The sequence below is a fragment of the Rhinoderma darwinii genome, chromosome 4 (assembly GCF_050947455.1).
Source record: "Rhinoderma darwinii isolate aRhiDar2 chromosome 4, aRhiDar2.hap1, whole genome shotgun sequence".
In the NCBI taxonomy this organism is placed as follows: Eukaryota; Metazoa; Chordata; class Amphibia; order Anura; family Rhinodermatidae; genus Rhinoderma; species Rhinoderma darwinii.
In genome coordinates, this window is record NC_134690.1 from 387384574 (window position 1) to 387397253 (window position 12680).

The 12680-nt window shown below is 40.7% G+C and overlaps 1 protein-coding gene across 3 annotated transcripts in view; it reads left to right on the forward strand.

Moving 5' to 3' along the window:
* Positions 1-12680, forward strand: part of HHAT (hedgehog acyltransferase) — a 261528-nt gene that overhangs the window by 75990 nt on the left and 172858 nt on the right. For all 3 annotated transcript variants that reach the window (XM_075864591.1, XM_075864590.1, XM_075864592.1), the window contains exon 8: positions 9852-10002. In XM_075864591.1, coding sequence (XP_075720706.1) covers positions 9852-10002 — 151 coding nt within the window. The remainder of the gene's footprint in view (positions 1-9851; positions 10003-12680) is intronic.

Genomic DNA, 12680 nt, shown 5'->3' on the forward strand with positions numbered 1-12680 from the left:
TTTCACAATTAAATACTGAACATATCGAGCAAATTTTGCCAGTAACTTAAAGTCCAATGTGTCACGAGAAAACAATCTCAGAATCGCTTGGATAGGTGAAAGCATTCCGGAGTTATTACCACATAAAGTGACACATGTCAGATTTGAAAAATGAGGCTCGGTCAGGAAGGTTAAAAGTGGCTAAAGAGGGAAGGGGTTAAGGAAGAACTGTCTGTGTACTGTTAGGCTAATGTACTGACATAGATATATGCCACTATATCATAGGTAAAAAATGAATCCTACTATGAAATGAAAAAAATCCCCATAAAAATAGGTAAAAAAAAAACCACACAAATGTGCATTTTTTTAAGGCAAATAAACATCCCAAAACATAGAAAAATATACACATACTTCGTCCTGAACATAACCTGTACAATAAATACATAGCATCAATTTTGATAATTGGCGTATGTCATAAAAAAAAACCTGAAACAGAATTGGTTTTTTTTCTGCATTTTTCCAATATAAAAATTAATATAATTAAATGCTATTGTGTATATATACAAAAATTTCCACCTAAATAAAGTGCAACTCGTGCTGCAAAAGCCTCATACAGCTACGTCAAACAAAAAAGTTTAAAAGTTATGACTGCAGAAATACAGAGGTAATTGTAATTGGAAAAATTGGAAAATCAAAAAGATCAAGATCTAGTTTTTCGTAAGATAACTCAGCCGTGTGTGCTTTGTTTTGCATTTCTTGGTCATCCATGAGGTGGCAGCAGGGACCAGCTGGTCATGTATATCCTATTGTACAGCTATGCTTCAGTGAATATATTGTGTTAGTCAACTCAGTATTTTCAGAGCATGAAGAATAAGCGGTGGATGTAGCCAGGATATTTCTTCTCTGATCCACGTTTTTGTAAAAATGCATATATTTCTTAGTGGCGGCCTGTACGGCTTCACTTGCAGTGAATATTAGAAGGATTTTATTGTCAAATTGGCTTTAGCTTGTTTTAAGTAAAGAGAAAAGTGTGGAATTGTCTAATTCTTCTCTTTAATCGCTTCTCTCTGCAGCCATTTTTTGTTTTTTTTCATATTCCTTTTTTATTACTCACCTTCCAAAAGCCATAACTTTCTATTTTTCGGTTGATATAGCCATATGAGGGCTTGTTCTTTGCGGGATGAGTTTACGTTTTTCACGGCCATTTTTGAAAAAGCAACAACAGGAAGTGCAGCAATATTGGTTGTCGCTTTAAATTAAGTTATCCGGAACAGGAAGTGACAACAGGAAGTGCAGCCGTATTCACAATATCCCTGCACTTCCTGTTTTCACTTGAAATGACTGCTGTAGCTGAATAGAAAAATTAGAAATTATCTGTGTGAATAAATTTGACATAATTATCAAACTTTTGCTTCTGCACTAATGGACATTTTTTTTTTTAAATTTAGTTAGGAAATCTTCTTAAATGATCTTTCATAGTTTGTTGCCATACATTGCATATCGTCACCATTATAATTTTTACCTGTGCAAATGTGACCTCTCACATATAATAGGGCCAGAGAACAGAGATAAAGCCAGGCTTACTTTTACCTGGGGCAAAGATCCACTTTGGTGCCCCCTCCCACACAGAGCAACACATAAAAAACCCCATGTGGTCAATGTGCATACATTGATTTGTAGCCCAGTGGCCCAATCATGATCCTGCCGTGCCCTGGCATTTCTGCTACTGGGGTTGGCACCGCTCCCCTCTACCGTGCAAATTGAGTCTACTGCCAAAATAGTATATATCCCTGTAAAAATGTTTTATCAATTCTTGCTGATGGGGTCTGTGGCGCTCCCCTATACACAGTGCTTGGGGCAAATGCCCCGCCAGCTCCTAACTGAAATTTACATTTTTTAACTGGTAGAAGTTGGAATGCTGCTCCCATAATTTAGGACCATGAATTAGGCGCAATTTAAAGATATTATAACGGGCCATAGTCACACTTATGATATGTATAAGCAGGACATATATAAATATTAGGGTTTAAGTGCTGTTTGCCTTTAATTCAGTGCAGCCTCCTCCTCCTATGTGTGGAGGTTGCAAAAATATTTTCTGTTTTCATCTTTTATCTCGACTTCCAGGCAGGCCTTTAAGCCCCGTAAAATCCAACTTCATACAATGGAAATCGGCAATATTAAAATGTTAAAAAATTAATCCGTCCTGCAGGTTCACCTGTGGCCACAACCCTAGAAATAGGTTTTCCCTAAAAATCTATTAAATTTGTAAATTCCTTTAAATTTGTGCGCTCCATATATTTTCTCATGTTTCGTCATTTGCCTCGAAGACCAAAACTTTCATCACATGTTTATAGATTACAGGAGATTCAGCGGATCTGGTTCGTGCAGGGCTGTAGTTCTCGAGCTTGGGAGGGGGGGTTGTCATTTTATAGGGTTATGTGTTGTCAAAATCATCTAGCTGGAAAAACACACATCAGTTACTAAGGTTTTCGGTGGCGATTTTTGTTTTGCTTTTTTTCGCACTGTGGCCATTCTTAAACCGAAGTTGTGAAGTGCACTAGCGTTGGTGGCGGTTTTAGTTGCCTTTTTGCGCTGCAGCCAGTATTAAACCAAAGTTGTGTAATGAGCCAAATCTTATTAAAAAGTGCTCACCTCTTATTGACGCTTAACTGTCCTAAAAACAGAAAATGACGTCTACACTTGCTGTGAGCAGGTTTCATATTAGCGCTAAAATTTGCGCAATTTTCAGTCTGTTGTAATTATCTGTAAGAAAGTTGTTGGCCACGGCCCCTTTAGGTTAACCTTGCCCATTTATATAATTTTTTTGCGCCAACCAATAGCGACCCTTGTGACATGACAGGAGCGACCCTTGTGACATGACAAGAGCGACCCTTGTGACATGACAAGAGCGACCCTTGTGACATGACAAGAGCGACCCTTGTGACATGACAAGAGCGACCCTTGTGACATGACAAGAGCGACCCTTGTGACATGACAAGAGCGACCCTTGTGACATGACAAGAGCGACCCTTGTGACATGACAAGAGGGACACTTGTGACATCACAATAGCGACCCTTATAATATTACAATAGCGACATCACAATAGCGACCCTTGTGACATCACAATAGCGACCCTTGTGATATCACAATAGCGACCCTTGTGACATCACAATAGCGACCCTTGTGACATCGCAATAGGGACCGTTGTGACATTGCAAAAGTGACCCTTGTGACATCACAATAGCTACCATTATGACATCACGGTAGGGACATCACAATAGTGACCATTATGATATTACAATAACGACCATTGTGACATCACAATAGCGTGTACCAAAAAAATGTATGCAACAAAACTGGCCCAAATTGCTTGATACATTTTCCAAATGTATTTTGGTTTGTGGCATCTTTTTTGTAGCATTTTTGGCTTTCTTTTTGTTTCCAAAATGCAGCATGCTCTAGGTATGGTGTTTTTAAAAAACATTTTTTATATATTCTTCTCTATAGGAATTTACGCTTGAAACACATGGCACATATTTTAAAACCCTAAAAAGAAGTGTCTGTGAGGAGTAAAGTTTTTTTGCACATTGAAAAGTTCCACAATTTTCTAACATACTTCGTATATCAATTCTTCACCATTTTATGATCTCTGTTTGCTGTCAGTGGATGAAAATATTACTGTTCACACCCAGAGCCTGAAAAACCATTCTAGCCTTGCTCACAGCTGAGAGTTCCCTACAACGTGTCCAGTCTAGACAATCCTCTGTGAGCTAAGCATTGTAGTCTCCTATCTGATACAGATTACCTAGACTGATCATTTGTAGCAAACTATCCCAGCAGTAGTTGTGATTTTGAATTACCACTTCCCTCCGGTGGAAAAATGGGGCAGTGGTATTCTAGGACTTTTCTGACACCTGTAACAGATGTCTAAGTGAATGGAGGTGGTAGAGGATGTCACTCACTAGCTACATCCAGAGACATGGGGGGTCGGAAGAGAAGCCTAGGTGAGTGCTAGGTGGGTCGAGAGGGACTGGAGAGTTGCTTTAAGTTTTTTTTTTACATTGGTTGATGGTCCATAAACAATTCAAGTCAATATTGATTTTGATCAATTGTCCCGTAAACATCTCGCCATGTACACCGTTGAAAGCTCTTTTTTTTTTTTATTCTCATTATTATTAATAATAATAATAATAATAATATTCAATGTTTTATAAACATTTTTTCAATTGACTTTTATTCAGCTTTTTTTGTTTCACTTTTTTATCAATGGGTTTTCAGATGGACAGAGCAAGTAAAAACATCCCATATCACAGTGGTCCATTAGCAAAAATCTGACCTATATAATGGTTAAAGTATCACTGCAATCAGTATTAATGAATAAGGGACGTTGATTGGCCCTCGTCGTTACGACCAAAATGGGCCAGTGTAAAAGGACCCTAACACACAGGATCACAATAATATTGATTACATCTAAGTTGATGAACTTACACGTAGATGTGATCATAATTATGTTGATCCTGTGTGTTAGACACAGAACCTGCTCTCAGCCGAGCTGTCAGTTCAGCTGATCTAACAGAATCAGCTGATAGCAAACGATGCAGCTTCTATGTATACAGGATACATAGAAGCTGTATCGTAAAAACAAATTGATATTTTTTTATGATCACATAAATTATAGATTTAATAATAAAAAAAATGTGTACATAGCCTTTAAATGGTAAAGGTATTAAAACAATGTTTTTGAAATGATTATTTTTTTATTCTGAATCTCAATGCATCAGGATGGGGCACAGATTTAAAATGATCTTTTGGGGGTGTGGGGGGGGTTAGTCCTGTACTTATTCTTTCTGTAGGAGCCACCAAAAGGAGTGTGGGAAGGGAAGTGACAACTGCTATGAGCACTTCTTTTTTCACATGAGGTTGACACCTTCTAAATGTTAGAGGGGTTCCCTGAAAATCAACTGATCACATTGTGTCCCCCTGATCAACTAGCAAGAAGTGTATTGTTCCCCTCCAGCGCCACCGCAGTTGAAATTAAACATTACATCGCTCTAATGAAAATTGGGTTGTCCATCTAATGCACAGACATGGTGGGTCCCAGAAAGAGAGACCCTTTTTGTAGCCGCTTTCCAAAGAAGTTTGTGATGTGACCTCTATTGACTCTGCTGCATGTCTGAAGAGGTCTATATAGCGTCCTATTTTCCATTGGCCAATTTTGCCTATTCTTAACTTGCGCCCTCTGACCTCCAAAAAGGCCAATTGGAAATGTGCCTATTCAGTTGACTTGTTCCCTTTCAATTTTCTTCTCTTACCTTAAAGAAAGACTTTTTTAGCCAGTGCAAAATTCAAGAAAGTGATTAGTAAATCATTATAGGGAAATGCGAGCGTACGGCCGTTTCAGTAGCCACAAATTAATTGCTTTTATTGACTGCTTCATTTCGTAAATCATCCGGTAAAAGTTAGTGTAGTCGTCGATTTACTGAAGATCTTGCAGAATTGCGCTGCGTACACTCTGCCGTGAATACTGTTATTGTCCAGAGATTTTTGTTTAGAGGCGACACTTTACTTTGTGTACTTGATGCTGTTCATGGTTTTTCATAGTTAATAGCAAAGTACTGAAGGGGGCATATATGATATTAGTGAGAACATGGCAACAGGAAGTATACGGAACAGAAAATTCCTTCTGTTCATCCAAGGATCATATAAATGTAGCAGAATCCTTTTGGGGAGGGGAACTTTAGAGTTAAAGGGGTACTCCGGTTACAAGTAGTTACCCCCTATCTGTAGAGTAAGGGGTAACTTGCTCATCGGTGGGTGTCCAACAGCTCGGACCCCCACCGTTTACGAGAACGGGGAGCCCGAAGTTGCCCGAACCCCAAGTTTGAACCGAGCGGCAGGTCACTTTATGCGCACTGCCGCTCCATTTATTCTCTATGGCAACGCCGGAAAAAGCTGAACGCTGCATTCGGCTATCTCCCATAAAGAAATAATGGAGCGGCTCTGCGCAGGAGCGACCTGCCGCTCCGTTCAAACTTGGGGTTCGGGCAACTTCGGGCTCCCCGTTCTCAGAAACAGTGGGCGTCCGAGCGGACACCCACCGATCAGCAAGTTACCCCTTACCCTACGGATAGGGGGTAACTTGTTGTAACCGGAATACCCATTTAATATAAAAAAATGTCCTGTAGAAGAAGTAAAATGCTACACCATACATGCTGCCAAGTCTGGTAATGCCATAAATGATGTAGTAAAGACTTTGGGTGTCACCAAAACAACTTTTTGGCCCTCAAGCATCCAGATGGACATGCCTGGTCTACAAACTTATGATAATGGTAGTCTAGTCAGTGGTAATAGCTTACATAGAGATGAGGCTCCACAGCAAGGATTAAACTGGGCTCCCCTATTATCGTGCTGGGCTCTTATATCCAGGACAGAAGGGCCTAGTGTTCCTCCTCCCTCCAATTTCATACAGAGTACTGGGTTAGTAAGGTTGGAGAAAGACCACATGTCCAAATAGTTGAATCTCTTGACCAGCAGAGGAAGCCAAAACAGACTATACATTTGGGTAAATGCTTTGGTCTGATGGATCACTAATTATGTTCACTACTCTGTGTCTCTGCATATTTAGAAGGATAGGAGCGGAAGGGTTCTCTCAGTGTGATTGACTGCCAGGCAGAACTGTGGGAGTGAAATGGGAAGAACGGTCTGAGTGACTGTGTGACTAACAATTAGATGTGTGGTCCCACTGTGTCCCTGAGGGATTTGATGTGGGGCTGATCTGGGCAGCAGAGTCTAATGGATGACTATGCCTTTACCTTTAGACCTCTGTACGGAGATGTAGATGTGGCCGCTATTATCCCCAGGTCCCTACCCCCAGAGTAGTCTCTCTTGGCAACAGCGGACGTGGACAGGTGTTATGCAGAAACAGCAGACAATATGCAGGGTCAGGTATAGCATAGATTAGGGCAGGCGGCAGATGAGCACTCCTGGTTAGTGGAGCCAAAGGTCAGTTCAGGCAGCATAGGGTCGTCACGTGTAACAATCAAGATGTTAGGGCAGGAGAGGTAAATATACGGCGATGGTGGGAAGCGGCCGTTAAATTTCATTTTCTTAACTCCAGTGTTCTATTAGCCTAAATATATAATCCTATTTTATTACTGTAGTTTATATTATTTATGACATTCATTATTATATAATTTATATTGTTTATATTTTTCACTGAACAATCCCATGAATTGAACCATACATAGAAGTGGCTTATGGAGATTTACGTAAAAACGGCAGTTTCTATTTAGACAGGGGGTATTCCTGGGTGTGACAGGGATGGGTCTTAAAATGTCCCGCAATTTGCGATTTAAATGTTGGAAGAAGTGAATAAAACCGTAAAATTAGTTTATTTTGCCATCAGTGGGACCTACGTAGGTTCCTGTTTAGCAGATATTGCAGATGATCAGATGGTTACAGAAAAGTGTATACACAGATGTGTCCTGCAATGGTAACAGAATCTACTTCTACAATTTTATCAGTTTGAGGAATTGGTTTTCTCGGTTTAATCTTCTGCTTCTGGTCTTGTGAAATTCTACATTATATTACATTATTGTACTAGAAGCAGGTACTGTTGTTTTGCCGGACTCTGCAGTGGACAGTTGACACAATTTCATGTATGTACTTGTAAAATTCCTGCCAATCTGGCATCGGTAACACATAAGAATTCCAGACCATTGGATTCTGGAGTAAAGGACTTCTACTGTAATGCTAATAATAGCATTGATTATACCACCAGCTACAAAGTTTGTGATTTATGTTCTCATCGTCCATGGGAATGACGCGGTAGACTACTGTAAGAAGCCATTCTTTGCTGTGTGAATATCGATCTAAATGGTAATGAAATACAAATAAAGTCATCTATTTGTGATTTTTTTTTCTGCCTCATTATGATGCGAAAATAATAAAATGTTTGGCATCTGATACGCTGCGAGAAACAAAATCAGCCAACCTAATGGCATTTTACAGAGAGCTCCGTGCAGATCGCGGCTGCTGAAGACAAATATTAGCTGGGAAGGCAGATGATTGCTTCCATAATGCTGTGTTAGCGACTCGCTCAACTCTCACAGTCTTGCAGTTTATTATCGGCGCTTGTAAAGTCCTGGCTGTTAAGAATGTTTTTTCCATTCCTTGAAATGAGCCTCATTGTGCTGCGTATATGGATGAAAAAACGTAATTTCCCTTGAGGAAGATCCACTGCCGCCTATTGTCAAGCAAATGCTCTTACGTGCGCAGGCCATGCATATTTTATATGTCTATATAGTACCTACCGCAATTGTAACCTCTTTTATATCCGTTCCTATAGCAATGTGAAACAGAGTTCCTCTTTTTCCTAAAAAGTTGTCATCTATTGGGATAAATTCATGAATTTGCTTATCCGCTTCCCGTCACAGAGCTGCCTAGTCACGTCATAATGGAAAGTGCCGGCCTCCGTTAGGACCGGATTAGACATCTGCTGGTCCCCCCAGAGACAGCAGTTTCGGGGCTCCCGTTCCACCCCGCTCACTCCCTGCTGTGTTTGTACCTGTAGTGTGGAGTGTGTACCCGAAATAATAAAAAAACAATCGCCTAAAGCAGGGTGTTTCAGAAAACCTTTTATGCCATTTTTTTTTAATGTAATGTTTTTTGCATAATAAGCATTTTTCTTATATTTTTTTTACCGTTTCGGCGCTGCAGCTTCTATGTATCCACTTTACATAGAAGCTGCGTAACGCTGCTCTAAGCTGAATCCATCAGTGAGCTGGACTGACAGCTCGGCTTACAGTAACTCCTGTGTGCCACCACATCTAACCTTTAGGCCGGATTCACACGAGTGTGTGCGTTTTGCGTGCGCAAAAGGCACTTAACAACTCCGTGTGTCAGCCTGTATGATGCGCGGCTGCGTGATTTTCGCGCAGCCGCCATCATTATGACACTCCGTTTGGATGTTTGTAAACAGAAAAGCACGCGGTGCTTTTCTGTTTTCATTCATAGTTTTACAGCTGTTGCGCGAATCACGCGCGTCCCACGGAAGTGCTTCCGTGTGGGCGCGTTATTTTCACACACCCATTAACTTCAATGGGTGCGTGATGCGCGAAATACGCCTAAAGAACGGACATGTCGTGACTTTTTCGCAGCGGACTCACGCTGCGTAAAAATCACGCAACTGTCTGCACGGCCCCATAGACTAATATCGGTCCGTGCGACGCGCGTGAAAATTACGCGCGTTGCACGGACGTATATCCCGTTCGTCTGAATAAGCCCTAAGGGTAAGTTCACACAGGATACGTTGCTTAAAGGTACACCGCACATCCGCCCTGTTGCCCGCAGGCAATTCCAGCCGAAAAACCACAAATTGTGGTGCAGTTTTTTGCCCGGAATGTCCTCTGCGGAAATCCTGCAATGAAAAAAAAAAGGGATATACTTACCATAGTGACCTGTCCCTCTGACGTTCTGCAGCCTGGGATGATGTTTCATCCCATGTAACTGCTGCAGCCTGTGATTGGCCAATAGGAGATACTAGGTTGTCATTTATGGCTACTCTAGTAGTGGATGCACATTAGAGGTATGTTCACACAGGTCGGATACACTGCGTAAAAGTATGTATGGTATCCGACCTAGAAACCTAAGGGAATTTTAACCGAAAAACTGCACCAAATTGTGGTGCAGATTTTTGTCTGGCCTCATGTGGTGATGCTGCTGCAGCCCATGTGACTACTACAGCCTATAATATATATATATATATATATATATATATATATATATATATATATATATTCTGTGTATATATAAGGTGTACACAACCCTCTATTCCTTTTATATTGAATTTGCTGTTTGTTTTTTCTTCCAGGGGGTCTGGCCTTGGCACAGGTCCTGTTCTTTTATGTGAAGTATTTGGTCCTGTACGGCTTTCCTGCACTTATTGTGCAATTGGATGGCTTGAAGGCTCCGGCATTGCCACGCTGTGTCAGCACAATGTACAGCTTCACTGGTATTTGGAGGTCAGTGTCTTCTGTCATTATCCTTTCCTTCAGTTTAACAGTGTTACATAATGTGTGTACAGAACGTGAAATAACATCCCCGTGTGCTGAGCTTACAATCTCATTGTCATAAGGGGAACACATTAGGACGCTTGGCGCTGGCACAGCACTTTCTGTATTCAGTATCTGTAGTAATGGGTACAAATTGTCTTATAGTTCTTGTACTTTATATGTAATTCTTCAGCAATTTCGTAACAATGTGTGCATGAAAATGGTGTAATTAAAAAAACAGTGGCTGCAGTGGTATAACATGGCAGATATTAAAATGTAAGAAAGCTTATATAATATGGCAGGATCCGCCAGAGCAGAAGCCACTGTAACTCAGTGGCTCTCTGGTATAACCCTAAGGACATATGGTAAGGGTTGTGTTGAGACAACCTCTATAACCCCTTACCGGCATTTGACGTAAATGTATATCATAGTCGGTAGGGGAGGAGTATGGAATGGACTCACGGGGCGAGCCATGTCCATACACCGCGGGTGTTAGCTGTGTATTACAGCTGACCAGAGGCGTAGCTAAGGGTTTAGCACACGGGGGGCGAAACATATCTGAGTGGGCACCCCAATGCATGTTTACAACTGAAGAGGCACATTCTAATTCTAGTGGATATCATTCTGAATGAGTAAGAGTGCTGTATATGCTGCAAAATTATCCATTCTTACTGAAGTTTAATCTTTTCTCTGACAGAGGTGTTTGCAATAGAATGTGTTGCAGACCTCTCTGAAAGTAAATGAAAGAATATATAACTCCCATCATCACTGTATATGCCAGCCTTTACCCCTGTATATAACCCCCATTATCCCTGTATATAACCCCCATCATCCCTGTATATACCTGCCATCAACCCTGTATATACCAGCCATCATCCCTATATATAACCCCCATAATCCCTGTATATAACCCCCATCATCCCTGTATATACCTACCAGCGATCATCCCTGTATATACCAGCCATCATCCCTGTATATAACCCCCATTATCCCTGTATATAACCTGCATCATCCCTGTATATAACCCCCATCATGCCTGTAAATACCTACTAGCGATCATCCCTGTATATACCATCCATCATCCCTTCTGTTCTTCTGCTACTCTCTGGCGGGCAGCTTCAGAGGTGTCCTTTAGCTTTAGATTGAAGAGTGTTTTGGCGTAGCCGCTGTGGTCATGGTGGGGACGGCGGGAGCGGCAGTCATGGCGGGTATCGGTGGCCCCAACATCTCAGTGCCCCACCACCCCCTTACCCCCCTGCTAGCTACGCCACTGCAGCTGACACCTCGCACTAGCGGCCGGGATCGAAGATAACCCAGATCCCGGCTGTTCAACCACTTGGATTCCACGGTCAATAGCAACCGTGGGATCTAAGCCATTAAAAACAGGGGGGCCCTCTGTTACTCCATCTGTTACTCCATCGGCCCCCTTTCAACGCGGATGTTTGGTGATGATGGTTGTAATGGCATTCTGGTGGCCTATAGAAGGCTCCCAGGTCTGCCGTCTTGGTGCTCCAGAGGCAGGTCTTGATAGGAGTCAGTAAAAATTACAATATACTGCAATACAGAAGTATTGTAGTATATCGTAGCAGCAACCTAACAATCGCTTGTTCAAGTCCCCGAGGGGGACTAAAAACAAATTGTAAAAAATAGTTAAAGTTTTTAGTAATGTACAAAAAAAATATTCAAAGTAAAAAAAAAAAAACTTTTCCCATCCATTTTTTCTATAAAGTAATATTTTAAAAAAAACATAATTGGTATTTTCGCATCCGTAAAAATTTGAACTATTACATTATAACATAATTTAACCTGCAGTGACTGCCGTAAAAAAAAACAAAAAAAAACACCAGAATTGTTATTGTTTGTTTATCTAAGCTCCCGAAAAAAATTGAATAAAAAGTAATCAAAAGTCATGTGTACCCCAAAATAGTACTAATAAAAACTACAGCTTGTAATGCAAAAAACAAGTGACGGAAAAGTAATAAAGCTGTGGCTCACAGAATATTGCGACACATATTTTAACAAATAGTTTTTTTGTGTAAAACAATTTTTTATTAAAAAAAAAGCTATATAAATTTGTTATTGCCGTAATTAAAGATTTACACAAATTGGTTCAAATGCCATTGTCATAGTCTAAAAATTCAGCACGCCTATTAAAAGCTATGTACACCTTTGAAGTAGTTGTTTTTTTTTATTTAGTTTTTTTTTTAAATGTCTATTAGTGTGTTTGGTGCAACTTTCAATGTACTTTTTATTAAAAATTATTTTAACTTTTTGAGATACAGCTGCTTTGTATTCTGTATACTGAGCAGCTGTATCTAGTGCAGAAACCTGTATCGTGCGCTCAGACCTGAATCAGTCAAGTCAGTGGCACTGACTAGTTCAGTGAAACCGGGTCCTGTGTGATCCACCTGTAATCGATCACATCTAAATTATGAAAATAGTTGTGATCGATAGCGGCTCGATCCTGGGTGTCAGAGACATGCCAGACCCACTGTCACTAAACCCGTCAGTCACGCGGACCTGGCGGATTCAGGTCTTAGCGCACGATACAGCTGCTCTGTATACAGGATACAAAGCAGCTGTATCTCAAAAATTAAAAACAATGTTTAATAAAAGTATTTTGAAAGTTGCACCAATCAAACTGATTT